The sequence below is a fragment of the Amblyomma maculatum genome, chromosome 7, assembly GCF_055883805.1.
Source record: "Amblyomma maculatum isolate TAMU_Amacu chromosome 7, ASM5588380v1, whole genome shotgun sequence".
NCBI classification, from domain to species: domain Eukaryota; kingdom Metazoa; phylum Arthropoda; class Arachnida; order Ixodida; family Ixodidae; genus Amblyomma; species Amblyomma maculatum.
The window spans coordinates 128,577,420-128,603,765 of record NC_139350.1 but is presented as its reverse complement, the minus strand read 5'-3'; the positions used below and the strand labels follow the sequence as shown (position 1 = coordinate 128,603,765).

The 26,346-nt window shown below is 43.7% G+C and overlaps 1 protein-coding gene across 1 annotated transcript; it reads right to left on the bottom strand.

The window, feature by feature from the left end:
• Positions 1–214: 214 nt before the first annotated feature.
• Positions 215–22,041, bottom strand: mats (MOB kinase activator-like 1). The gene is made up of 3 exons (XM_084609457.1): positions 21,853–22,041; positions 15,368–15,762; positions 215–2,923 (listed from the first exon to the last, which is right to left on the bottom strand). Exons 1-3 carry the CDS (start codon positions 21,864–21,866, stop codon positions 2,664–2,666), a joined length of 669 nt encoding a protein of 222 aa, XP_084465583.1. The 5' UTR covers positions 21,867–22,041; the 3' UTR covers positions 215–2,663.
• Between the last annotated feature and the right edge of the window lie 4,305 nt (positions 22,042–26,346).

Sequence of the window (26,346 nt, the reverse complement as noted above, 5' to 3'; positions counted from 1 at the left end):
AATAAAGAAATACACATACTGCCAACATGTCAGTGGTGAGTAGTACACTGCTTCAGGTTCACTGGCAATGAATTTTAACAAAACGTTCCACATGTTCAACTAGCATGTTTGAGGACACTTTAATAAAGCTGCTGACTGCAGTCTGCATACAGGTAAGAATGAGGTGCATTAAAAAACGGAAGCATGGTGGTCATGACAAAGCAGGGATGTCAGAACTAAAAAAAAAAAAAAAAATCAGTCTAGAGGCCGCGCACCCACCTTGACTGCATAGAGGGGTAAGGTAGGAAGGAGGTGTGTTACTGAAGAGCCTGCCATCAAGTCCCTCTCCCTTTTGCAAACACAAATTCTTACTAGACATTCCTACATGTATGCAAGCCTTCAACAATAAAAACTGCACTCATTAATTACTGATGACAATGCAAAGCATGCATTCTATGTTTGGCGGCAAACACACATGTCACCACCATCTGCCTCTTCTCTCAATTCTGTGCTCAGGTGCTCTTGCTTCAATCTCATGTGGCTTTTGGTGGGGCATTTTTCTGCTGCCGCTGCAGGACGAGAATGCACAGTGGCATTATCTGCCATTCCTGATGGAATGCACCTTTTTTGTTTGTTATATAGTGCACAGCTCAGAACAGAGAGTACAGCAAACATCCAGCCAAGCATGCGAGCAGTGCAGCAGGCCAGAACTCCCGAAATTTTGTGGGTCAACCCATGGAACTCTTGATGTTGGAAAGTGCCTGATGAGAACATTAGAACAGGGTGCCCATTTTTCACAACTTTTGTAGTTTGGGTATAATTCAAGGTGCATGGTATTGCAAATGCCCTTTGAATGACCTTGAGCAGAAAGGGAGCCTAAAATGCCTAACTTCATTAAAACAGCCTTCAAAAGAGATGGAGAACATATCTTTACTCCTGGACTATTAAAAAATGCATTTGCTAAGAGAACCCCAACCTGCATGAGTTGTCAAATGCACCATTGTCAAAGGACATAAAGTAGTTAAAGCAGGCAACCATAGCATAAAGGCAGTGAGCTTAGTTGGCATTGACAAGTTAGCATATTAAAGAGCACAGGTGCAGCTTTTCCAACTACATAACAGGTTTGTTCTTTTAAGAAAGCCTGTCTGCATACTAAAAACTTGGGCATCTCAGCAAGGCTGCCCATCGCATTAGTTTGGAAATTGATCAGAAGACGATGACATCTGGCTGGCTGTACTAGATGGATGTCTTTGAATATGTGGCAGGGCAGTGAAAGTGGTGTGCAAAGAAGCCATATGCAAAACTTCGTGTATTTCTTTCATCCTCAAGTACAGTCGACGACCAATTTTTCGGACTTATTAGGGATCGCGGAAATGCCCGAAACATTAGACTCCCCAAAAATTCAAATGCTATAAAAAATTACTTTTCATAAACTTCCAATTGCCCCTACAGTGGAGGAAGGTGTCAACAGATTTGTGCCCATTCTGATGCTTCACAGTCTCGTCGCACAGTATTTACACAGACGACAGGTAGCAACCAGCATTCGATGGCCGTGCTGCTATTGGTATGTCACGAGCGAATGCACCGACAAAAGTACAGACGCGAAGGCAAACCTGCCACCGTCAGTTTGCTGAACCATCATGTTTTGAAACTGCTTCACTGCACTATTCTCACAATGCATGCAGTGAAGCATACTCAAAACACAGTAGGGCCATCTGTGAAGAGGCACCGCTGCTATATATGCTCCTTTATGATTTGAATGTTGCTTTACTCGATCACATTTTTGACCCCCTTGAAGCTTGCGTCAATGCATTAATGATGTTCCACTGTTCATATTGTATAAGCCCGTTATACTTCCGACACGGGCAGAGGCACATTACTTATTATTAATTTTGGGTGGCATCACATATTGTATGGAGGGTTGGCTAATTGCAGTGGTGCCGCTGCAAGTGCGAATGAGGTCCGAAAACTGGAGCAATCAATCACTATGCATTATGATATTTCAGGCGTTCATTACACTAGTTCTATGGAGCATGTCAAGGTGCCACGAAAAAGTCTGAATAATCAAGCATGTCCGAATATTTAGTTGGCAACTGTATAGCCATTCAAATCAATGAACGCAGACCCACAGTGGGGGAAAAGAAAGAAAGAAACATACGAGGAAACAACAGGTGAGGACTGGCCATAAAAACGAAACTCTGTCTACACGAAGCACAAGCAACATGAACTGAGACATAATATGCATAAGGCAAGTGAGCAGCTTGAGGCATCGATTGTGGCATGTGGGGAGGATCACTGAATTCAGGTGGCGCTGCTTTCAAAATAACTTCCATGTCAGAGTAAGCAGAGTAACTTTTAAAAATTAAATGTAGGATTGCACGACTTTGTAAGTTTCTCTCCTGCGTAAACACATACACGAACAGAACAAAAAAGTGAAGGCGGCGACGGCAGCTGAAAAGTGGTAAAATGTCAAAGTGACATCAAAGTGTCAATCAATCATACTACAGTTCCTGAAGTAAGAAAAATGTCCAAGTGTCCCAGTGCAGTGTCCCAGTACAGTGCTGAGTGGAAGGCTGGGTGGCAGCAAGCATAAGGAGAATGTTGACATGAAAAAGCAACAGGCAAGGGGCAGAGTGGCAGCACATAGGATAACATTCTCAGATAGAAGCAGGATATGGCATGTCCTAGCGTGATGGATTGCTGTCCCTGTCCTTGCTCGTAAGTTTCTCGATAAGCTCTTGCAGAGGCACTAGCTCCCGCCGATCAATGAGTCCAAACTCCTGGACAAAGAAGATAAAATGCTTGAAGCTCGTGTTGAGGTGTGCCTCCTCGCCCAACTGCACCACCTCCGAGAAGTGCTGGTGGTAGATGTGCGCATACACCCGGAACAGCCGCTTCAGAATGGTCTTGGCAATGGAGAAGAAGTTCTTGGGGAACGGCACGCCTGCATGTCATACAAGCACACATATTAGCACGACCACGGAACAGGCTTGAGAACCCTTCAAGAAAAATTGCACTCACAGAACAATTTACTTCTATCACGCAATCACTGTTAAAAATGCTTTCCTTCAAAGCTAGATGCACGAGAGCCACTATTGGTGGCAGAATTCGAAGTTGTTCATACTAATGCAGACATCTACTTTGCACAAAGAAGTTTTCAATGTGTGTACATCATCTTTGCAACACTTTAAACACTCAGTACTTAGCTTCACAATCAGCAACTCATTATTTCATGGTATGCCATTACATATAGCACATACTGTTCAACGGTGCAAAAAACATTCAGCATCTGTGGCTACACACCCCTACAATGACACCACATACACCATTAGTCACCGCATTTGCAAGGAGTTTCATTCCGAAAAAGGCACCTCCATGCAGGGCAACCTGATTTTACTTTGCGCAGTCCTCCGCCTACTTAAAAATACAACACAAGTTATAACCAATTTATAAAACAACTATTCTTTGCACTTAATTACTACAAGGCAGCGCCAGAATATGTCAACCAAAAAGCACCAATTAGAGTAGACTCCCACTAAGATAAAGCTGGTTAAGATGTATTCTCGAATAAGATGAACACTGTAAGACAACAGGTTGGTTTACAACAGGACTCAATATAAAAAAAGAAAAGCCTGCTTAACATTAACTGTGTGTGTCCTTCGGTTAAGACGGATTTTCGCAGCGAAAGCGAACCACGGCAACCCCACCTAGTGGCACTCGCACTGACGGGGTTCCACACAGCACCGTCAAGGAGGAAAAATAATAATAAATAAAAATCCCCACAAAATGGCTCCCACACATTACGGCGGAGGACTGCGGAACAGATGTTTTGCAGAGCACGCTTGTGTTGGTGGATACTTCACACGGTTAGACCTCAGCAATGTGCAAGTGTCATGCGCCGCGCGTTGCCTCCCGTAGGCTAAAAGGAGCACATGCACAACGAGCCGTTCATTGTTGAGGCTGAAAGCCCCAGGGCTGCATTTTCAAGGAGACAGTGTTGCTACGAGAATTGTCACGGTGCAGAGATGGCCAATATGGGCACTACACACATTGCTCGCGGCGTACAGAAAGGCCCGTGGTATGCCTGCTCATGAAGTAGGTAATGGCTACGCTGCAGGAGTGAGATAAACAGCTACCCTACTGGGCATCATCATTGCTTGGGGCAAAATGGATAGTGAAAATAAGAAGAAAAAAAAGCACCCACTTCAGGATACAGTAGAAAAATGAAACTGTGAAAAAAAGAAAAGAAAACACTACACCAATGCAGTCTTTAAGAAGGATAATGTGAGATGGTTACATGCCTCAACCTTCAGCTTACTTTATGCATATCCAACATGTCACATGACAGGATAAATCCTTCAAGACATATCTCGTTTGCCCTAGTTTGCTCCCCTGCTCTCCTCTTACACAAGCAAACTATTGTGAATAAATTGTCTGAAATGCTTGCGTGTGGACAGAAGGAAGTCAACAAACACATCTGAAATGAAGGCACTGAAGCTGGAGCCTGTGAACTTGTCTGAAAAACTGAAGAAAAATGCTCAAATTTCTGTGGATGTGAGCCCTTAGTGTCTTCAAGGACGCTGATATGAAGAATGGCATAACTCTCCTCGTAAAGGATAGCAGTTTGCACCGAAGTATCCTCGCTGTGGAAAGCTTATTATTTAATGTTTTCCATACCATATATTTGGACACCTGTTGCACGACCACATATTTTGAAGGGACACTTCTCTTTACGTGAAACTCCTGATAACACGAACCAATTTCCTGATCCCTGCAAATTTGCCTCAAGTCTACTTAATTTATGGGAAATTATAAAAACAGCACTGCAAAGGATGGGAAGTGGTAAGGACATTCATTAGGAAAAGCAACCTCGCAAGAACAAAAGTGATAAATCAAAGGCAAATATTTTATAAAAGCGACTGCTCCTGTAAAGCTAAATTTTAATTTGATTCAGTATTATAATATCCAAACATCCGACTTTCTCTACCCAACACAAAAACATGTGAAAAAATTTGAAGCCCAATGCATGTCTAGCTCAAGCAAGCAATTTTCACAATTACGAAGACATCAGTACTGCTTGCTAAAATGAGCCTACGCTCAAATCATAAAGATGTATGTACCACTGCTACGAAGCCCTTTACTGCCTTCGAAGGTGCTATGTTCCCATTTATATTAACGCGAGCTGGCCTAAAATTAAACTTCAGAAGATCCTACGCAGAATATCAGTTGATATTGTTTAAAGAACCCCGCTGTGGTGGTGCAGTGGTTAGTGCGCTTGACTACTGTGCCCAAGGATTCGGAATCAAATCCGGGCCACGGCAGCCGCTTTTCAATGGAGGCCAAAAGCAAGGCGCCCGTGTGCTGTGCAATGTAAGTGCGTATTAAAGACCCCAGGCGATCGAAATTACTGCAGCCCTTTACTATGGCATCTATCATAGTCTTAGTCGCTTTGGGACGCTAAACCCCACAAACCAAACCCTATTGTTTAAAAAGCTAGCCAAGGTGAGAATTCTAAACTTGCTCATTTGGTTTACCTTCAAGTTCCCAGCCAGTGGCACTTTCATATAGAACCTCTTCGCATCAAATCAAGCTCAATCGATCAGTCCTTCTTCAGCACTTCCGCATGGAAAGTATTTATTAAATTCAGTCTTTCCCAAGCTGGCTTTTGCACTTTCCAGAGTTCCCACAGAATATTCAACCTCAAGTTCAAATAGAAGTGGCAAAGTCTAGGTTATAGCCACCTAACTCAAATGGCCAAAAAGAAAATGTTCATTTTTTTCATTTTCCAGTGTTCGTGTCCTTTGTGTCCTTCAAATTTACATACAATTCGAGGAAAATTATAGGGTTTCAAGGATACAAAGGGGTAATGACCAGGAGGGCAAGGAGACATTTTTTTGGATCACAGACATTACGAATCCTTTGACCCTTACTCAGTTCCCACTTCCCTCCCAAAGGACATAATCGCTGCTCCCTTTTCTCTGGCCTTTCAGTGGAAATAGTTGGCCTTCACAAAGAGAATTATGCCATTCTTCAAGATATCAGCATCCTCGAAGACATTAGGGGCTCACAACCACACAAATTTGAGCATTTTTCTGCAATTTCCTTTTTTTTTTAGACAATTTCACAGGCTCCAGTTTCAATGCCCCTTCAATGTCACTGACTTCATCTCAGTCCATGTGCAGGCACTCCAGACAATTCATTCACAACAGTTGGCTTGCACAGGAGGGCAGCAAGCTAGGGGAAACAAAACGCATACAAAAGCAATAAGGAAAGGGGACCTGGAAGCACATCTTGAAGGATTTATTCTGCTGTGTTGCTTGTTGCTGCTTCCAGTTTTGCCCATGCTGTCCCTGTCTTCCATTGTTCATCCAATGGGTACTCCTATAGCAGCCTACAAATGTAGCCTTTTTTTTTTTTAAACGAATAAACCAGCTTAACCCTAATTTTCCATGAATTTAAGGAATGAATAAAAATTTAAGGAGATTCAAGGGTACCTGAACCTCTTTTTTTAAAGTTAAGGACATTTCAAGATTTCAAGCCTCTGTGCAGACCCTTGCACTTTCAAATTTTCCTTTGATATATTCAAGCGAAAAGCTTCACTAGGCTAGTCAACTCTAGAGTCTCGCGTATGCCGTGTTTTCAGAATAGCCCCAGCTGTGAGCACCAGTTGACCTTCGCCGGAGCCGTGCGCTCCACTCATGCATCGAACCAAGTGAAGTCACGGGAGAGGCGCGGGCTGTCAAAGCCGCCGCTACCGCTCAAACGCAGGCAGTCGACATGGAAGACGATGCTGAAGTGGCGGCTTTGAAATTGGCTGAGAAGAACGCGAAACGCAGGGTTCAACGAGCTGCTGAAACGCCGGATGAGCGGGAGGCTCGCCTTGCTAAACAGCGACAGAGAGAGGCCGAACTGAGGACGCAGAACAGACTTTGCGCAGAAAGGAAGAGCGGAATGAAAGGCTCCAGGAGAAACGAGTGACGAAGACCCCTGAGGAAAGAGAGGAGCGCATAGCGAAATGGCGACAATGAGAGTCTCAAAAGCGGCTATCAGCCGTGCGAACCACCAGTTTAAGCAGCCAGCAGAGTGACACCGACGACGCTTTTCGCTTCTGATATCCAGGCTTAACCAAGCTAAGCCACCACCAAACATTTTTTATACTCTGCAAACTGCACTGCTACACAAACTGGAACTGCCACCAAGACTGGGTATTTTTCTTAGGTCTAAAATTAAAAAAAAAAAAAGGAACTTACTTTAGATAATTATTGTTCCAATCCACAATCCGATGAACACAAGAGAGCAGAAAGAAGACAGCCGATGACTGTGAGATGATTTAATGAATCGCAGCAGGCCTAGCGCGAGCGCTCCTGCCCGCGCCGCTGCCCGCTTCTTCCTCGTCCGTAACAATATTAGCCCTGGTGCTATATAGGGGACTACGGCGTACACCAGGTAAGAGACAAAAGGCTTCAATTAGTTCACGAACTAACTATGTTAATTAAATTTCTTAATTTTTATGTTTATTTACAGAATTCAAGCTCATTCTCTAAATAGTATTGCCACGCAAAAAGATTTTCTTAAAAAATATTTTAAGTGTTACAAGGCCTACAAAGCCACCCTGGTAGGCAGCTTCACATAGTTGCACAGCGACAGCAGCCCGGCCACAGCGCAGTGGCTGCGCTGTGGACATTTCCTGTCCCCCTGCTAGGTAGCTGTGACAGCGCATTGTCCTGTCTACCCTGTTCCTTGTGTCCCGTTGTTCCACGCTTAAAACTTACTTTAAGGAGACATTTGTGGGCCTTGTAACGCGCGTTACAAATTTTGAAGAAAACTGGTTTTCATGGCTATACGTTATGAAGGATGAGCTCCAATTCTGCAAATATAACATGCCCCCTAAAATGAAAATTTAAAATTTAATTAACATATTTACTTAATTAGCAAACTAAATGAAACAGTCTACCTCTCACCTGGAGTCCACCGTAGCCACCAATATAGCTCCAGGGCTGAAATAAACCTAAAGCCAGTTAGTTACCTTTACCTGAAAATTTTGGACCTTCTAAATAAACAGCCAGTATACTGCCATTTCACAGACAAGTCAAACCTACCAGTACACTGAGTAAAGTAAAACTTCATCAATGAATGAGCATATATGCACTGTCATTGTAACATATATGGGAATGTAAGCCAGTTCTAACAGTCCAGTTCTTGCCAAGGAGTGACTGTCCAATCTTTATCTTTGTCAGCTACCTCAAACTACCAGTTAGAAAGTCAACCTGCTACAAAAAGAAAAGAAAAGTAAATATGAATCAGTTATGTGCACTCAAAAAACTTTTTTCCCAACCACTGACAGCTGTTCAATCATAGATGCCAGTGTAAGCAATCAGTTACCATCATCACTCTTGAATCACTGATAAAATCTATTTCCTAAAAGACATCAAAATGAATACAAATGCAGCTAGAGCTGTCCCTGAAGCCAATGCTTATACAGCCGAATCTAGAATTTGCAATGTCATAGCCACCGTTCAGCTGTTGACTGCAGTGTCATAGACATTTACACATGACTGGGAAGCTGGTTGTTTTCACTGCTGTTCTATGGAAGTGGCTCCTCTCATTAGTTGGAATGCAGCGACATCAGAAAAAAGATGTCAGTACAGTTCATATTTCACGGGCACTTTGAATGTGGATGTTTTTTAACATTCCATTGTGATTTTCTCAACAATGCAGCCACCTTTCTATGCAGTAAAAACATTGGCCATGTTCCTAGGAAAGGGTCTCAACTTCTTTATATATATGTTTCCCTTGTGGCCCTCTAAGAAGTGGTAACATTGGGTATGCCTTTTGTTGTCCTTGTGCAAAAATGCTTGCATTTTACTGAACTGGTGGAGGTGCGGTCTTGCACAATGGAAATTGGCAAAGGGAGTGCCAAGTGGCTTAACCCCATCATGCCCAAATTATGAAGTAATCTGGAAAAAAATAAATCTTTGCCTGCATACTGTGCTAGCCAGTGTACTCACATTCAAGGACCAATGTCAAACATTTTTTAGCTCTGCAAAAACGTTAAGAAACAGGAATGTCGCTAACTTAGAAGAGTTAGCATTTGGGCTATTTTAAACAGTTGGCATGAATTGTATGAAAAACAATTCGACAGCCTAGAACCAACTGAACGACCCAGAGACAGTAAAAAGTTTTTTTTTCTCCAACAAATACCTTCAAATTTGTCTCCCTGAAGTTGCCAGAAAACATTAAATAGTACATTTTTTCATGTTGGCAGGAAGTCACATAATTCCTCCCCGCCCTTTTTTTAGGTAGGTTCACAATGATGGCTGGAAAGCAATGAGTACTGAGAATATTTTTGCAACAAAAGTAGAGTTTCACATAGCTGGGGCATCATTTCAATTTGCTTGGTTTGAATCCACATTGATAAACACTTACTACTTTATGCAGCATTTATGAATTTCATATTTGCCCCCCTTTTTTTCATGGCCAGAAGTAGCATACATTTTTGCCACCTGATCAAAGTGCATACATTTCTGTGTATACTTTTTTTTTTTTTTGTGATGCTGAGTCAGTCTAGTTTGTAGTTTGGCTTACTTTTTGTGTGTAACAAAATCATACTATATAATATTGGGGGAAAAAGTAAGGTAAGCGTTTACCTACTTGCCTTTATGATTTTTTTTTTTTTATGCTGAAGCACGGCCGGTCTCGAGGGAGAGCACGTTTCTCTTCTCTTACGGCCTCTCCAATGGGGTCTGTTTCTACCGCCCGCCGCGCCTCGGTGGCGTCGCCACCGCTCCACTGCTGCTCCTCCGCTACAGCCGTTCACGCGCAAGGGAAACGCGCGCTCGCTTCCCGCGTCAGTTGCAACCGGCAGATCCTGACATTTCGCCCTTACAAAGTCTGTCATCAGCATCGAACATTTATCATGTACGACGAATAAAATACAGTCAACAATCCGCTCACGCGCGCACTCCTTCGTCAGTGCGGCCGAGCACGGTCGAATGAAGCTTCGGGTACACTTCAACATTTTTTACCCCTAAGTTTTGTACAAAAATAAATTTATCAGGCTATGTAATCTGCCTTTGAATGTTTTAAGCAGGTGTAGCGCGACGTGACGTGAGTGCATGGTGAACTGTTGGGTGGAGATTCTGTCAACCACTAACGTTTTCGTTTAGATCAGAAGAGGCACTGGCAAAAAATCATGGCACGTCCCAGATTCAGAGTAAAGAACAAAAATTTACTCGCATAGTAAAAATTTCACTTGTCTAGTGGAGTGGGCTGTTCTAGCTTCGTTCAAAACATATCAGTCGGTTGAAAGACCGAAGATGTATATGTAGTATCGCGACTACTCTTAATCAAGGAAATGGGCATAAGCAGTTAAGCAGAATCGAAAAGAGCGGCAAACAATAAAAAAAATTGTCCTTCAAAGTTACACATTGCACTTATACTCATCAATTCATCAAAATGCGACCTGCGTCTGGAAAATTCAGGCTCAAAATTTTCCTGCACGGCTTGTACACATAAGGAGTTGGCCTCTCGGTCTTCTCTGTCACTTTCCTGGTATAATTAATTGAGAAGAAGAATTCTGAGAAATTTTTCAAATATCAAAGAAGCGGACCTAATAACATAGCTATTGTCAATTCCTTTCGGGCAACTCAGTGTTGAGTTCTGAAATGCTGGCTGAATCAGGAGCTTAAGTACTTCGAGAACATTTGTGTGTAGTAGGTGCACGGCAGCTTTTTCAAAAAAAAAAAAAAAAAAAAAAGAAAAGCTTGTCCAATAGGGCAACAAGCTCTGGTTTCGGATAATGCAGTCCACTAGAACATTGTCCTCGTAGAAGAGCGTACTATATGGGGCTGCTTCTTTCCCTAGTTTCAAGAAGAATAGCGCAAGCGTCACACCCGAAGTTGATTAACTAAACGATATGTCCAGCGACGTAAGGTGAACCGGAATATGTGACAGTGGGAAATGGGATGGTAGGAGATGCCATCACTTCCTTCAGTGCCTTGATTTTGCTCTCAGATGAAACGCCGGTCTTGACAATGTAGTCATGTGCCGCTAACTGTTCCGGCCCTCGCATCTAGCCTATGTCATTCACTTCCGCACATTAACCTATACTTTCCCGAAGAGAGTCTCAATGGGTCGCTATATAAGGCTTGAAATGAGTCTTCAGTGAGAGTGTCCTTCTTTAACGCTTTAGAAGTTTCTTGCATACTTTCGATATAGCAGGTGAACTCATTTGTAAGTCACTGCATCGATTATCACCATCATTTATTGGCCTTTTTTTACCACTTCGAGCACAAGTGGTGTCATGAATATCAAACCGTTTTTTGCTTTCATAATAAGTATAATATCGTGTAAAAATTTCATTAAAACAATGTGTATTTGCAAAATTAAAATAATGTTTATAATACCACACATTGCCTAATATATGACTTGTAATAACATTTAAAACTCAACCCTACAACGTTTACTTTGACTGTTATACTAATAATTTATATCATGCAAGCATTTCGCAATTTACATTACATTTTTATGAAATTATTTTCATCTTTGGTGCTACATGAATGGTTTCGCATCTAGCGCTGAAAGACGGTTTTGCTGTTGTAGAGTTGCTGTCATGTTAGCCTTGAAGAAGCTTCGATGTGATCACTGCTCATTCAGTTTTCTTTTTGTTCCTATTCTTGTACAGGCTTGGGGAAAATTTGGATTAAAATGGACAAAAGTAGCTACCGTGCCGCAACGTATGCCATGCTTGTCGAACGTTTGCTGAACGACAGTGTTTTTTATATCTGTTCACGTGTGGTACGTTGACGACATGCCGCTGCAGCATCTACCATCTGTGCTTTTTAATCTCGGGGCTGCACTCACCACGAAACTCGCGAGCGACAGCGCGAAACCAGGCAAAAGCCACCTGCCGCCGCTGAAGCAGACGCGGAGCGAACGGTGAGCAGGTCGCGCCCCTTGCGGTGGCGGAGAGCGTAACTCAAGGAGAAAAGTTCCCATTGTTCCCGCGGCGATTGAGAAGGCCATAAGAAAGAGCGCGCAGACTGGCCGTGGCTGAAGATGTACTCGAAAGCTTTTTTTTTTTTTTCTTTTTTAATATTCCATTCATATTCAAAATTTTCAGTATTCGCCCACATCTAAATTTAAGCTGCTGCCCTCTTTGCGCCTTTTCTTCTCTTCTCATAATACCTGGTAAGTTTTGATGCATCTTACCTCTCTGCTAGCCGCATAAAATAAAATGTCATAACATGAACATTTTTTTTTTTTTTCCCTTTCTTTTAATGTATCTCGCGAAGCAGCCACTTCCAGCCATGGCACACGTGATTGGCCATGCTGCCTACACTGTGTGACGGCAGGCACTCCATGTGCTCATTAGCTCAGAGCCTGTGTTGCTGTACAGCATTCATGTGTTGTCTGAATGTAGGTCATAACTAGCCATTAAGGCAAGTAGGTAAATGCTAACCTTACTTTTTTCCCTAATATTATATATAGGGGTTGGACTTCTCCCGAAAAACATCGATAAAGGTACACCAAAAGCATTTTAAAAAGTTCGGTTTAAACCGAAAAAGGTCAGTACCTTTTCATGCACACCGCAAAACTGTCGAAGACGGGAGAACATTACAACAGTGTTCAATCCAGGGGCATGATGTGGGACAGTAGGATTGTTGGTTTAAGCACAGCGGTTGAAGGTTTTAAGGCATAGTTCATGGCCTCATGAATGGGTAAAGAATGGCAGCCGTGCTTCCCGACCCTCATAAACATATCAAGCGTCTGAGGAGGGGCACTTCGAGCGGTGGAGGTCAGACCAGAGCATTTGCAGCGCAAGTGCTTCCAGAAAATCGCGAAGACCAAAACCCGCCAGTTTCTTGCCACGTGACACTTCTCAGACACAAGCTGAAAGAAGCGCATTTGTTTTTTAGGTGATTTGGTATATCCAAAAATTTGATCATAAGAAATAATAATTCAGTTACTCCTTTGTCTAACGGGTGGATTTGTTTCACATATGCGTTTTGTCATAACGTTAATTTTCATCACGACAATATCATTCTTTTCCAGGAGCTTAGTTATATAAATGACCAACTGTACATTAAATAGAAGTGCATAAAACAACATGCAAGAAAAAAATCCAAAATGAACACTACTTCACTTTTAACTGTAGACAAATCCTTCTTATCTCGCCGAAAAAAACTAAACTTCTTCAGCAGAAAATAATATTAACCAAAAAAATCCCAAAGTTGTATTTGCAAATATAAGCACCGAAAAAAGTCAGCCGAATATTTTGAAAATAAAAACCGAAAATTACAACCTCTAATTATATAGTACGATTTTGTCACAAAAAAATAATAAACCAGACTAGACTGACTCAGCATCACAAAAAAAAAAAGAAAAAAAAGTAGGCACTTTTTGGCCTGAATTGTATGAAAAACAATTCGACAGCCTAGAACCAACTGAACGACCCAGAGACACTTTTTTTTTTTTTTTTTGTGTGTGATCCGATGCACATGCGCATAGCTTTGATGACCGTGCAGTGGTGGTTCACGGTCTTCTATCACATGTCTGCCAAAAGCAAAGAAAGTGAAGTGCATTCAAATGACAAAGCAGCATTTTTGTCTCCTTCTCATACGGCTTGCATGATCTACTATTACTGCCATCTTGTCTCTATCCGAACTCGTTAATGATGCACTTAACAGCAATTTTATAGCAATAGGCATGTTTTTGGACATAAAGAAAGCTTTTGACACTGTGGACAACGAATTTCTATCCAAAAAACTTGAAAGACTTGGCTTTAGAGGTTTGGTGTTGCAGTTTCTGAGAAGTTATTTATGTGATCATTCCCAAAGGGTCCAAATTGATGACGTCTCGAATGTGCTAACGGTGTTCATGGGAATTCCGCAAGGCTCGGTTCTGGGACCTATTCTTTTTTCCCTTTATGTGAATGACCTTCCTTTATATGCACAGAACTCACATGCCATGATGTATGCGGACGACACGACTATGGTAGTTACCGCCAAATCGCTAGAAGATGCAGCAATTGTGCTTAATAAGGAGCTTCAATGCATTAAAAACCTGGTTCCAATCTGTCTATCGCTGAACACCGAAATAACAATATATGACTTTTAAATCACCGCATAAGCCCACGTGCATATCACCCTGCAGCTTGCATATCGAAGAAGATGAGTTACAGCAGGTTGACACAATCTCATACTTAGGAGTGATCATGGATAAAGATTTTAACTGGCACCACCACATTGATGCCCTGTGTAAAAAGTTGTCATATTCTTGCTATACATTAGCAAAAGCATCTAAATATTTTCAGACTAATACTCTAAAAACATTATATTTCAGTTTGTTTCAATCACATCTGGCATACTGTATTGAGGCCTGGGGTCTTACATACCCATCGTATATTGATCCTCTGGTAAGGCTGCAAAAAAGGGCTCTTAGAATGATCAACTTCGTTGCACCTAGAACTCCATCGCGGCCTTTATTGAAACAAAATAACATCATGTCACTAACTAACCTAAGAGACTATCGCTTAGCAATTTTTGTAAACCACATTGTTTGAAACCCTATCACCTTTCTTGTAGTTTCATTCAAGTCCCCTCCATCCAGTTCTCGTTCAGCTGCACACGGAAAGTACTTACTTACAACATCTAACAATCATTATGGCCATAGATTATCTCCGTTTTTGTGGAGTTAAAATTTGGAATGCTATCCCATGCTCAGTCATATCCTTACCTAATACATTTAGAGCACTGAAGAATTTTTTCCTCCATACAGAAGTGTCTCAATAAAGTGACTACATATTTGCATACTCTACCTGTGGCATAATAATCTGAATATGATACTTTTTTTTTTTTTCCTCGTTTCATTACTTTTGTCATGTAATAGAGTTTTAGTTTGTATAATGTTGTTTTGTATTGTAGTTGTTTCATCCCGCGCTGGTAAATCTGTATTGTACTTCCTTCCCGAGTCGTCAGTGGACATACTTACATCCATTTTGGGATCCACGACTAGCCTCTGGCTAAGGATCCTTGAGTGTCTGATGTAATCCCTTGTCTACTTTGAAAATAAATAAATTAATAAATAAATAAAGAAAGAAAGAAGCAAATGTTGTCTCTCAGCTCATCTGTGATGTCATGGCCCCCATTGTGTGGCTGGAACAAAAACCAAAACTTGAGAGAAACTCTGAATCAAATTATTTAGCGGATGCAGGTGAATTCCATGTGGTGATCTATGTATACCAATGTCCCACACACTATTTTACAGAAATAAATCCTTGATGAAAAATTTGGTGTCTCCACTTTTTCCTTATTACTCCTTAGTGTCCCTTTCCATCAGCCCCTGAATGTCAGAAAGGGCAAAAAGGTCAAGCTCAATAGCAGCGCACCTATTTTAGATGGAAACAGGGCCTCGTCGTCAAGCTGGTCCTGTACCCAGGTCATGAGGTAATCGATGTACTTGGGGGCCGAACATTTGATGGGTTTCTTGACAGTCTGGCCATCCGCCCAATGGTATTCGTACTTGGGACCCGCCGACATGACAGCACAGCTACCCTCGGTACAGAACTCAGTCACTGTCCCGTACAACATGTTGATCTGGTTGAAGAAGTCCACCGTGTTGACAGCCACCCACTCGTTGAGGTCTTCCCCCTCAGGCAGCATGACAGCCAGGCGCAAGTTGCCCGAGCCCAGCGTGGCTGCTGCTTGCTTCATCAGGTCATACTGGTGTGTGCCTTCGGGGATGTTCTTCTTTGGCTTGAAGGTCTTTGAGGAGCGGCCCCCACTGCAACAGGAGGAAAGGGTACAGTGACCTGGTTATTACAGGCATCCCATGTCAGAAAAGTTGAAAAATGTGCAAGTGCCCTTCCATCATCCATTATTGTAAAAAGTCTAAGTCAAACTGACACCCCAGGAGCCTATGACTTATATCAAACCCTTCACTAAACAAATTATTGAACACCTTTGCATTTTGGGGCCCCATTATAAAGATAGATAGCCTTGATGCTCCAGCTTTCTCCTGCATTAATTTTTCAGACGTCAAAATTTTTGACAATGGGCAAAAAAAAAAAAAGCACTTATAATTCCTGTATATTGTGAGCCCTCCATGGATCTTTCATTTGTGGAAGAAGGCCAGGTCGAGACGACAAGGCAAGGAATGCCGTGTCTGGCGTTTATTCCGATGGACAAAACCCAAGCGCGTGCCGAAGCCGGCGCCGCGGGACGATGATGATCGTATGTACAAGAGGAAGATCATGGTATGTACAAATGAAAGAAGATCCGTGGAGGGCTCACACTATTCATCAGTTCGTCATTATGGCTGCCAGCCTAGACGAAATCAATCTGAGGGACAGTCCATTTGCTCATAACTATCTCCTCAAATCATCCAAATATACTTTATGACAATACAACTATCCTAGGAGCCATTTAATAAAGTTCTTTGTCGACTAAGGCTAATGCATTACAATCACATTACTCAGCTAGCTTTCATCAGTTTTCCTTTTTTTACTGGATTCAAGCCTTGCCCATGCAGTGCATTGCAACACTAGGACTTTCCATGGGTCTTTGGCTAACCAGAAATGAACCCTTCCTGAAATGAAAGCCCCTGGGTCTGTTACAGGCTTCCAAGGAAGAACAAAAAACTGGGAAAAGAAAATTGCTGCCACAAGGCTGCTATCACATATAAGCCTCATGCAAGCACTCTACACAACATGAACCAAATACAAACAGCACTTGTAAAGTAAAGGCCTAACACACATTACATTTTTGGTCATGCCAGCTTGACCTTGCATTCAAGCTGCTATTAAGATCTTGTAGGCATGATGTACTACATCCAAGTCATGACAAGTGTTAAAGCTTTAATACAAATCAAGATTTACCAACACACATTCAATGGTCAGAATAGGGCAATGATATGCTCTTACTGTCATCAACCTCCTAATCCTGCCAGGTTATTTAGAAAACATTTTCTTGAGCATGCTCCCTTCTTAAAACAACTATGAAAGTTGAATTCTTTGCAGCATAACATTTCCAATTGAGTATGAAATGTCTCAAACTTTTTTCAAAGCATTTATACACATTTTCACGAACACAGCTAGTAGTAGTAATAATATGGTCCCTTCATGCCAGAGAAAAGCATGGCTTTTCCCAGAACATTATATAAATATGGGTGACCTGAAGTTTTATGGTGTGCCTAGGAAGTGCTGTAACTTTTTTCTTTTGTAACATGAAGGTGATTTTTCGCTGTGGATGATGAAGAAAATACCAACTCTGTATAAACATGCATTCTGAAGAAAAGGGCGGCAATTCCATGAGCCTGTATGCGCGTGGCATATGTGAATTCCTAGTTTTTGAGCCATTCATGTTCTTTTTGAAAAGTAGGTTATTCCAAATATACATAAACAACTTTCAGATTTTTCTTGAGAGTCAATGTGTGTATGAAAAGGTTAAGAAATGTGCTTGTACACCATAAAAAGCAACCTAAGACGCAAAACTTGTAAACACTTCAGCTTGCAGTGCTACCTTCACCTTGACAACGTAGAAACCAAATGCACCGAAACTGTCGCTACAAGTGTACACATTGCAACAATATTGTGATATACTGATGAAATGTAAAGACTTCACAACAAAATTGTTTTAATTAGCAGTCTAGGTTCTCAAGTCAACCTTGGCTGTCTGGATCAGCACTCTCGGTCTCTACTTACAAACGTAAGTGAAACACTAGAATGGTTTTCTCAGGCCACCTGTACAGGATGATCACGGTCGGGTAGCTAGCATTCAATTTTTCAATAATTACTCCATCAACAGAATAGGGCTTATTCAGCCAAGTGGACGAAAAAAAATCTGGTCTCTTTCCATTTGCTGCTTGAAAAGTGGTTGTAATCAGGGGCTCCGAGTATAAAGTAACTGGATTTCAAAACTTCACCTGCAACTACACCTAAGCTTACCACCCACCACTGTTTGAACCATTGTTATCTTAGCAACAAATATTCTAGTGACATCTACAAGTACATTAAACACAGACAGTCTGCTTATCGGCTAGTATCACTTGTGTAATCATGCACAAGCTCATAAACAAAGAGGATGAATTCATTAACATAATTAGACCAGAATGTAAAGTACATTTAAATTATATGGCCTTCATTGAAGGGCCACCAAAGACTTGAAACACATCTCTAGTTGAATAAAAAAAATCGCATCCCATAACCAAATCCACCGATTTTAATTATATGCCACCAAAGACCTGAAACAAATCTCCAGCTCTATAGGTGGTATGCAGTGGCACACACGTGGCGCCCAACTATGCCGCTGGCCGCCATACTTGTGGTGCACGTAGCAGACGAACATAGCATGCTTTCTTCACTCAGCGCATTCAGATTGCCTTTTGAAATTCGCGAGCCCGAAAGATTCGGCCGGCCATCGCCGCCGGTGAAGCAGCAAGAAATTATGTAGCAAATAAACGCCACTTCGGGTGGACAGCTGCACTGCTTAGTTCCGCTTGAGCTGAGCTAGACCTAGAAACAGGTCCAAGGACACCATGGGCTGACTTGAAACGCAAATAACGGTCAGGGGCAGCAGCGCTTCCGTGAAATCGGAGAGTCGGAATTTGGAAGCGTTATTGTTACCATACTGGAGAAATATTTTTTTTTTTTATACAAAAGTTGCTGTCCGCTGTCGCAATTATGTCGCTTATTAAAGCACCAAACTGGGCTAAGTGCATGATCGTGGTTCCTTTTTAAGTTGCGCGCCGTACGTGTACTGTTAACAGAAGTCGAATTACGAGTGTGCAGCCCATGCTCGGCAGTCCGCGCTTCATCCCTGTTGTGTCTGCCTTTCGTGTTGGCATCTGTAAACAGTGTTTGTACAGTGCAGTGATCGAGTTAAACTGATGGGTTGCCGAGCTAGGTGGGGAGCTTGCATTATCGCCCTGGCGCAAGCATAGATACTAAGCATATGCACAAGAAACAAAAGTAATTGCCAGGGTGTCTATGACATCCCTGGGAAACAGCGCATGTCCCAAGGACTCAATAATTTCAAGGTCCAAAATAGGACGAAGTCACATATTTCATACCTACAGCTTTTGGGATAACTTAATTGGTGCCCATTCTGCGCTTATCCGGGATGCACCTTGTCCAAAACGTTCGCAGGTAACCCCGAGGGTAAACTCTGAAGCGCTATATATAGGTTTCATATGCAGAAGAGATCGAAATCAAGGGCAGCAGATACGTCGTCTAGAGTAATGCAACAGTCCCGTAGACCCGCTACAGAACAACATACGGCTTTCCAGATTCACGGAGTGGCTATTGTCACCGTTGCCCGAGCTTTTTTTTTTTCCGGAACAGAGGGAAACCTAGTCCCACGAACAACGTTCGTCGCTGCACCATTTTCGCGTACCTCGGTTCGAGCAGCGCTAACCAGCGCATGCACCCACCCTAAGTGCCATTTCTTAAGACTCATTTTCACGAAGCTATCAAGCGCGGCAATTACAGGCCCGGTTAGAAATGCATGCGGAGTCTAAGTGACCACATGAATGTGGCACACGAGCCACCTAAGACGACGAAAGCAGGCTTTTGGAGCAGTACTGGCAGGAGTTCGTCTGCTACGTGCACAGCAAAAATGGCTGCCGCCGGCATAGTTGGGTGCCATGTGGGCACAGTGCATACCACCTATAACCAGATCCATAGATTTTAATCACATGGCCTTCATTAAAGGACCACTAAAGACCTGAAACAAATCTCCAGGCCAATAACAAAATCGCATCCTATAACCAAATCCACAGATAAAATGAATTTCTTCTGGTTGCAAGGTTTGTCAGATCATGGCAAGGCAGTCCCCTAAAGAAGGGCACACGCATTCTTGACCATTTTTTTCAGCTTCTGCCCATGTGACAGATGGCTCAAGCTCATCAGTGACATACTTTTTTGTACGCATACTTTAGCATTGTTTCCAAAATAAAGAAAGCAACAGAAATTACTAGAACTTGAGCAGACATGGCTATAGAGGCACATTTGCTCATATCTTGTCATTTTAGGCTCATATTCTTAGAAAAATGATGTGCCTATCAGAGCATATATGGTTCATAAAGGTAGATATTTCAATACTTTAGAAGCCTAAGTACAATGTATTTTTTTCCACATATTTCCAATTAAAATTTTCTAATTTACACAACTCTAATAAAGTGCCTCCGCAGCTACATCCTTCGCTGCTTGTTTCCTAATTGCATAAGCAACACAAAGTTCACCAAGCTATCACCCAATGTCTGTTGAGGTGTCACTGCACACAGCTTCAATGATGCATATTTCTAGCATGACCGAATGACAGCCACTCGACAACCAGACACGAGAAATCTGTCAACAGTCACATTAAAACACTGGGAATAGAAAACCCGCGTGCACTTCAACCAAAAACTCAGCGATTGTGTACCAGCCCCGTCTACACTTCCGCACTTATTCCCGTCGTTTCTCTACACCTATAGATTGCGATTGGGCTGCTGTAGCGTCGCCGCCGCCCGAGTACGACGCCACCCACGTTTGACAACGGGCGGCAGTTGCCCTCGACGCCAGGCCGGCTTATTTTTGGCAACAAAAGTGGCTGTCGTCCGCTAGCCGAGTACGGGTCAGCAAAGTTCACAGTGCACAGTTTCTCATCCTCCAGCTCACATCACGGGTGTCGACCAGACCGCATGCAACGTCACGAAAGTCGCGTAATCGAAGACTGACCGCCATGCGAACCAAGTCGACGCGACACGCGTCGACTTGACTCTGTTCGTTGGCGTGCCTCTCGGCCGTCTAAAGACATCTCGAGAGCACACACTGCACCATTTTTCTATGCAAAACAGGTTGCCGAACTCCTCACCAGATCGCAAGAAAACGACGCGCAACGGAACCGTAAAGTTGCTCGCATTTACCCTTATACGGTATGCATTATGTAGAACACTAAGCTGGAAGTTTAGATGCGGGCTAAGGGTTCTCTCGTAATAATCCTACTGTATCCCTGTATCTGTATGCTGATTTTATTTCCAAAGAAACACCAAGCAAGGCGAAGTTACGCGCGCCCCACAAATCGGTCATACAGCTACACCGCGACAACAAAGTTTTCAGAGTGTAGACAAATTTTCAAGGGAATGAGTCACTTCTCATTCAAAGCATGCACAGGTGAACAAAAATAAATAGAATTAAAAAGTAATACATGACCGAGAAATTATTTCAGTTCGCGCGGTTCGTGTACTTTTTTCGCCCCAGCCTCAACCAAGGACTGTCAACTGACCCAAACAATTCCCCAATGCTAGCATATGCCAGATAGAGCCAGGCAATGGCAAACACTGGTCAGACGCTGCGGAAAGCCAACCATCCATAGAAATCATAGCTTACGCATAGCGCGAGACCAGCGTAATCTAAAGCACAGGAAGTAGGGAACCCTGCAAAGTCTCAAGTAACAGCAACACAGACCGCAAAGAAGATGAACTCTGCAAGACTCGCACGAACAATCGAACATAATCGGTACGTACGCTGGAATTACTTCTGAAATGGCCCGAAGGCAACATCGTGCTCCGAAACAAGCAAGCTTGACTTAGGACTTAGCCAGTAATAGCGCGACGTCCTTGCTCTCCGGATCTGTGCTGTTCAACACAAATAAGGTCACATAACACCAAGTCAACAAAGCAAGAGGCTTTCCCCTCAACACATCTATTCAACCGCAGCTGATCTAAGCCTACCAAGTGACGTTTAATCACAGAACTGAAAATAGTAGCTCGCGCGAGAAGACAAAACGGCGCTCCCCCACCACGACCCCCCCCCCCCCCCCCTCAGACAACAAAGACGTCCAAAGGTGTAGTCTGAGCACTGCCAAGGCCGCACTGGAACGCATCGAAACTTACAAAAGGAAGCTCATTTCGAAGTCGAACGTCGATTGATGTTCTGATGCAAAGTACCAAATCCCAGCGATCACAGCCACTCGCGTTATCCGGAAGTGACCATGTTACGCACGAAACCGTGACCAAAAGTACCACCACCAGTAGCTGGCTGCGTGCGATTTCCGAAAAGTGTATCCGGCAGTTCCGGCCGGATTCACGCAAGGAGTGCTCATCGTGCACAAAACGTTGGGTAATTGTTACTTTCTAGAGGGCGCTAAATAAAAGTACACAATAAGTTGTAAATTTATTTTGTTCAGTTTACTTTCATTGTTTTGCATTTGTATACACCATACCATATTTGAAAAGTTTTATTGCAAGTTTATTTGAAATTTATGGTGCCAATATGCAAAAAGCACGATGAATAGGCGCTTAGGTGCCTATGTTTCGCATGGTTGAAGCATGCAGCCAGAAAACAAAAGCAATACAAATTGATGTTTCAAAGCGTGAAGTACAAATGCACGCATACATTTTTCATTCTTAAATACTTTTCCATTTTTTTAATAATAATTAGTTTCGGTTTCATTTTGCGATGACGTTGAGGTAAAAGTAAATGATCGGTCGAGTAACATGCGGAGCAGAGCGTCTTTATTGGTCTCCTTCGTAAAGCTGCAGTTCTCTAGAGGGATAGAACTGCTAGAACACTGACACCGTGACACTGACACCACTGCAGCCACAGAAGAAGGAAATAACTACAGCAGACTGGCGAGCGAGATTCGCCTCGGCGCGCAAGCTTCCGGTCGGTATTGGTATCACTGAACACGCCGCCCGCATACTCGCGCTAAAGTGCTCTAGAATATTTCTAGAGCACTTTACTCGCGCTACGTGTACACCTACACGTGTACCTGCACATAGTCCGTATTTTGACGACCATGGGTTTTTGGTTGCCATGCTTCTCGAATTCTGACGACTTGCCCTTCTCTGAGCGGCGGTAGATCGAGTGTATCGAGAGCGCTGGACCTGATGATTTAGCACGAGCGTGCCATGGTGCATTGTTGAAGTCGGGCAACGAGTTCAGAGCCATTCTTTCTGCAGTATTTCAGCTGGTGGCCGACCCATCGACCATCCTCTAAAGGGGTTGCTCGATCTGTAATTGAGCAGGTCGTGCCAAAAATCATATTTCCCTTCTGTTGTTTTCTTTACTATATTTTTTCCGCGAGGCCATTTCATCTGGGTAACCTCGATTGGGCTTGATGTCATGTGCTTGAAGTCGCATACCTCGTCGCTAAGACTGCGAACTCTCGACATGCAAACTGAGGGTCACTGTCCGTGCACCTTTCTGCAAGTATATCATATCTGGTGAATATATGGCACAGTTTTTCGACAACTGTAGCTGCTTATATGCCAGGAAGTTTGAAAAGGCATCGTGCACGCTGCAGGGTTCGGCGCGGTGCCGTTTTTTTTTTTTTTTTTTTTTTTTTTGTGCCTGTGTTTGAGAACATTTCTTAGCAGGGTGCTGTGGTGTGTACTGCGCGGAATGTTCTGTTTTCTTTTAGTGAGTGCTTTAGAATTACTCGAAAGCGCGCGTTCTTCATTTGGCCTCCGCTACACTCTAAACTCTCTGCTGTTCTCAATCCAGGACCGCCGTTACACGCATCCTCCTTCTGTCCCATCGATTCGAATTTACTGCAAGGACCCTACAAAAATCAATGAGTGCGTCTCAAGCGTGAGCACCACAACTACCAGATGCCCCGCAGAGCAGATGTCGAAGCGGAACTGGTGGGAGCCAGTGTTTTCACTCGTTTAGATGCCAGTTCTGGATTTCATTAAATTTCATTTCATGACAAGACGGTGAGAATTTTGCATGTTCGCCACTCCCTTTGGATGATATCCATTTTTGAGACTTCCGTTTGGCATAGCACCCGCTCCTGATATTTTCCAAACGATCCTAAGTGAAATCATTGATGGGTTATCAGGCATGATCTGGGGCTGTACAAGAAAACAGCACGTTGAAAGGTTGGAAACTGTGTTGGAAACAGCACGAAAGGAAAGCCCCCGTTTGAAGGCAGCAAAATTCAAAATTGGAGTCAGCAAAATATCATTTTTACGGGATGTGATTACTCAGAAAGGCGTACGGCCTGGTCCAGATTTTATTACGTCCATGCTTAATATGTACCGCCACCTACTGATAAGCAGAGGTCCAGAGATTACTAGGCATTGTGAATTACTTCGCAATTTTCTCCCCTCACTGGCAGAGAAAACAAAACTACTTCGGGAATTGATAGAGAGCGTTTTTTAATGGGCTGAAAATTATACAAAACAATGGCAGATGCTTTGGAACAGCCCTTATAATATAACGCTACAATGACTATTTGAAGCTAGTAGCTTACGCTACGCTTCACGTGTATAAGAGGAAGCAGGTGGCGGTGGCCGCAACGACAGGGTACGACCCCACGTCGATGAAGTGGGCGCAAATTATTCCTCCTGAGGTGGATCTCGGCTCCATACACGGTGAGGTCGAATATCTGAAATCACGGTGAACCACGTGCGGAAGAAACTTGCGAATCCGAAACTACGAGGGGTGGTAGAGTGCGACCCCCTGTCAATGAGCTGGGCGCAAAATCATCCCTCCTGAGTTGGAGCACTGTCCCATACCGAGGAAGAATATCTTGAAATTATGGTGAACCAAATGCGGAAGAAGCTTTCGAATCCGAAACTACGAGGAGCGGCAGCCGCCGCCCAACAGCAGGCGAACAAGTTGGGGACGGCCCCTAAAGATATGGAGCCATGGCAGAATCTTGGGGCTCCGTACTCAGACGGCACCATGGAAACCGACGCAGACACCGCGTATCCAGACAGACGAGCTCGTCATCGTTTAAAAGCAAACACCACCTTGAATATCCGTATGATTTTCGGCCCGGGGGACCTCGGGAAGGCGCTGAAACACCTCACCGGTGTCATGGCGGGGGATATTGATTTGGCCGGTTCCTGGACCAAAACGTTATCATGATCGGCACGGAGAATGGAGCATTGGTTATCAAGATCCTCGGCAACGTGATACTGAACGACGGCACGCTACAGCTCCCGCTCCGCGAAAACTTAATTAAAGCCCGCCGGTGAGTGATGTAAAGGCACGAGGACAGTAGACGAAAACGAGACGACCGACTCCCTCCTTCATGCGATTGGGTAGAGACACCGACAAATCCTGACGGTCTGCAAGCTCGGATCATCGATTGTAGCAGTGGTAACCATTCAAGAGCCTCTTCCAAACGCACACCCCTGAGAGAGCCGGGCGCCGGGCCGGGGGACGCTTGTACCCAATTTTACCGGTGGGTGTCCGGCGGCGGGTTTCGAACTGACCACCTCCCGCAGCCAAGACGGGCGCCCAAACCACTCGGCCACGACTGCGTCCAGTAGTAAAAATAGTACCCAGAAATGTGGCGCACCAAACACAATCACATGAGAAGAAACACAACATAGGCGCACACTACCAACTATAATATGGATCTGAACACACACTTCCTCTTCACCACTCATGTGGTGGAGGTGTACTTGAGTGTAGAATTTGCGACTGTCATGCTTGGACGATGTTTGAGTTCTGCAAGGAAGAAAGTGCTTCTTCTTCTTCTTCTTCTTCTTCGTTATAACTATCTCTTTGGCAAAGAAGAAAGAGCCCCGCTAGGGTGGTACAGTGGTAAGACGCCCGACTACTGTGCCGGAGCACCAGGGTTCGAACCCGGCCTCGGCGGCTGCGTTTCGATGGAGGCGAAAGGAAGAGGTGTCCGTGTGCTGTGAGATGTCAGCGCACGTTAAAGATCCCCAGGTGGTCGAAATTACTCCGTAGTCCTCCACTACGGCTCCTCTTTCTCTCTTTCCGCTTTCACTCTCACCTTCCTCCCTTCCCTTACGGCGCGGTTGAGGTGTCCACAGAAAACAAGTGAGACAGTTACCGCGCCTTTCCCTTCTTATAAATTAATCAAGATGTGTGTGAAGAAGGTGTACTTGGGTGTGGAAGACGATGAGTGGTGAAGAGGAAGTGCGTGTTCAGATCCATATTATAGTTGGTAGTGTGCGCCTATGTTGTGTTTCTTCTCATGTGATTGTGTTTGGTGCGCCACATTTCTGGGTATTGTCCGGTAGCGTTGGGTCCAGAGATTCCCAGAACCTGGATGCACTGCTTGCAGGCCTGGTCGAGGAAGTGATTTGCAGGGGGAAGTTTGTACACAACCGGGTAACTTTATACAGGCTATTTGCAAATGGGTACGCGAGTCTATCTATCCGCGCTACGCTAGCTGGCCGCCAAACGCCGCAACAGTGGTCCCCGCGTCCCCGTAATCGAACTGGCGCGCCTCACCAGCTCTCAAAAACCGTTACTCACAGCGTTCGGCTGGGCCAAGAGCTCTATCGCACGGAGTAGCAAGAGACAAGTCACTCGGACGCAGGACACGCGCTCGACATATCGAGCCAAAAGCGCGCCCTTTTCCACACACACAAATAAAATACAGCAACAGCAGCCTCCCT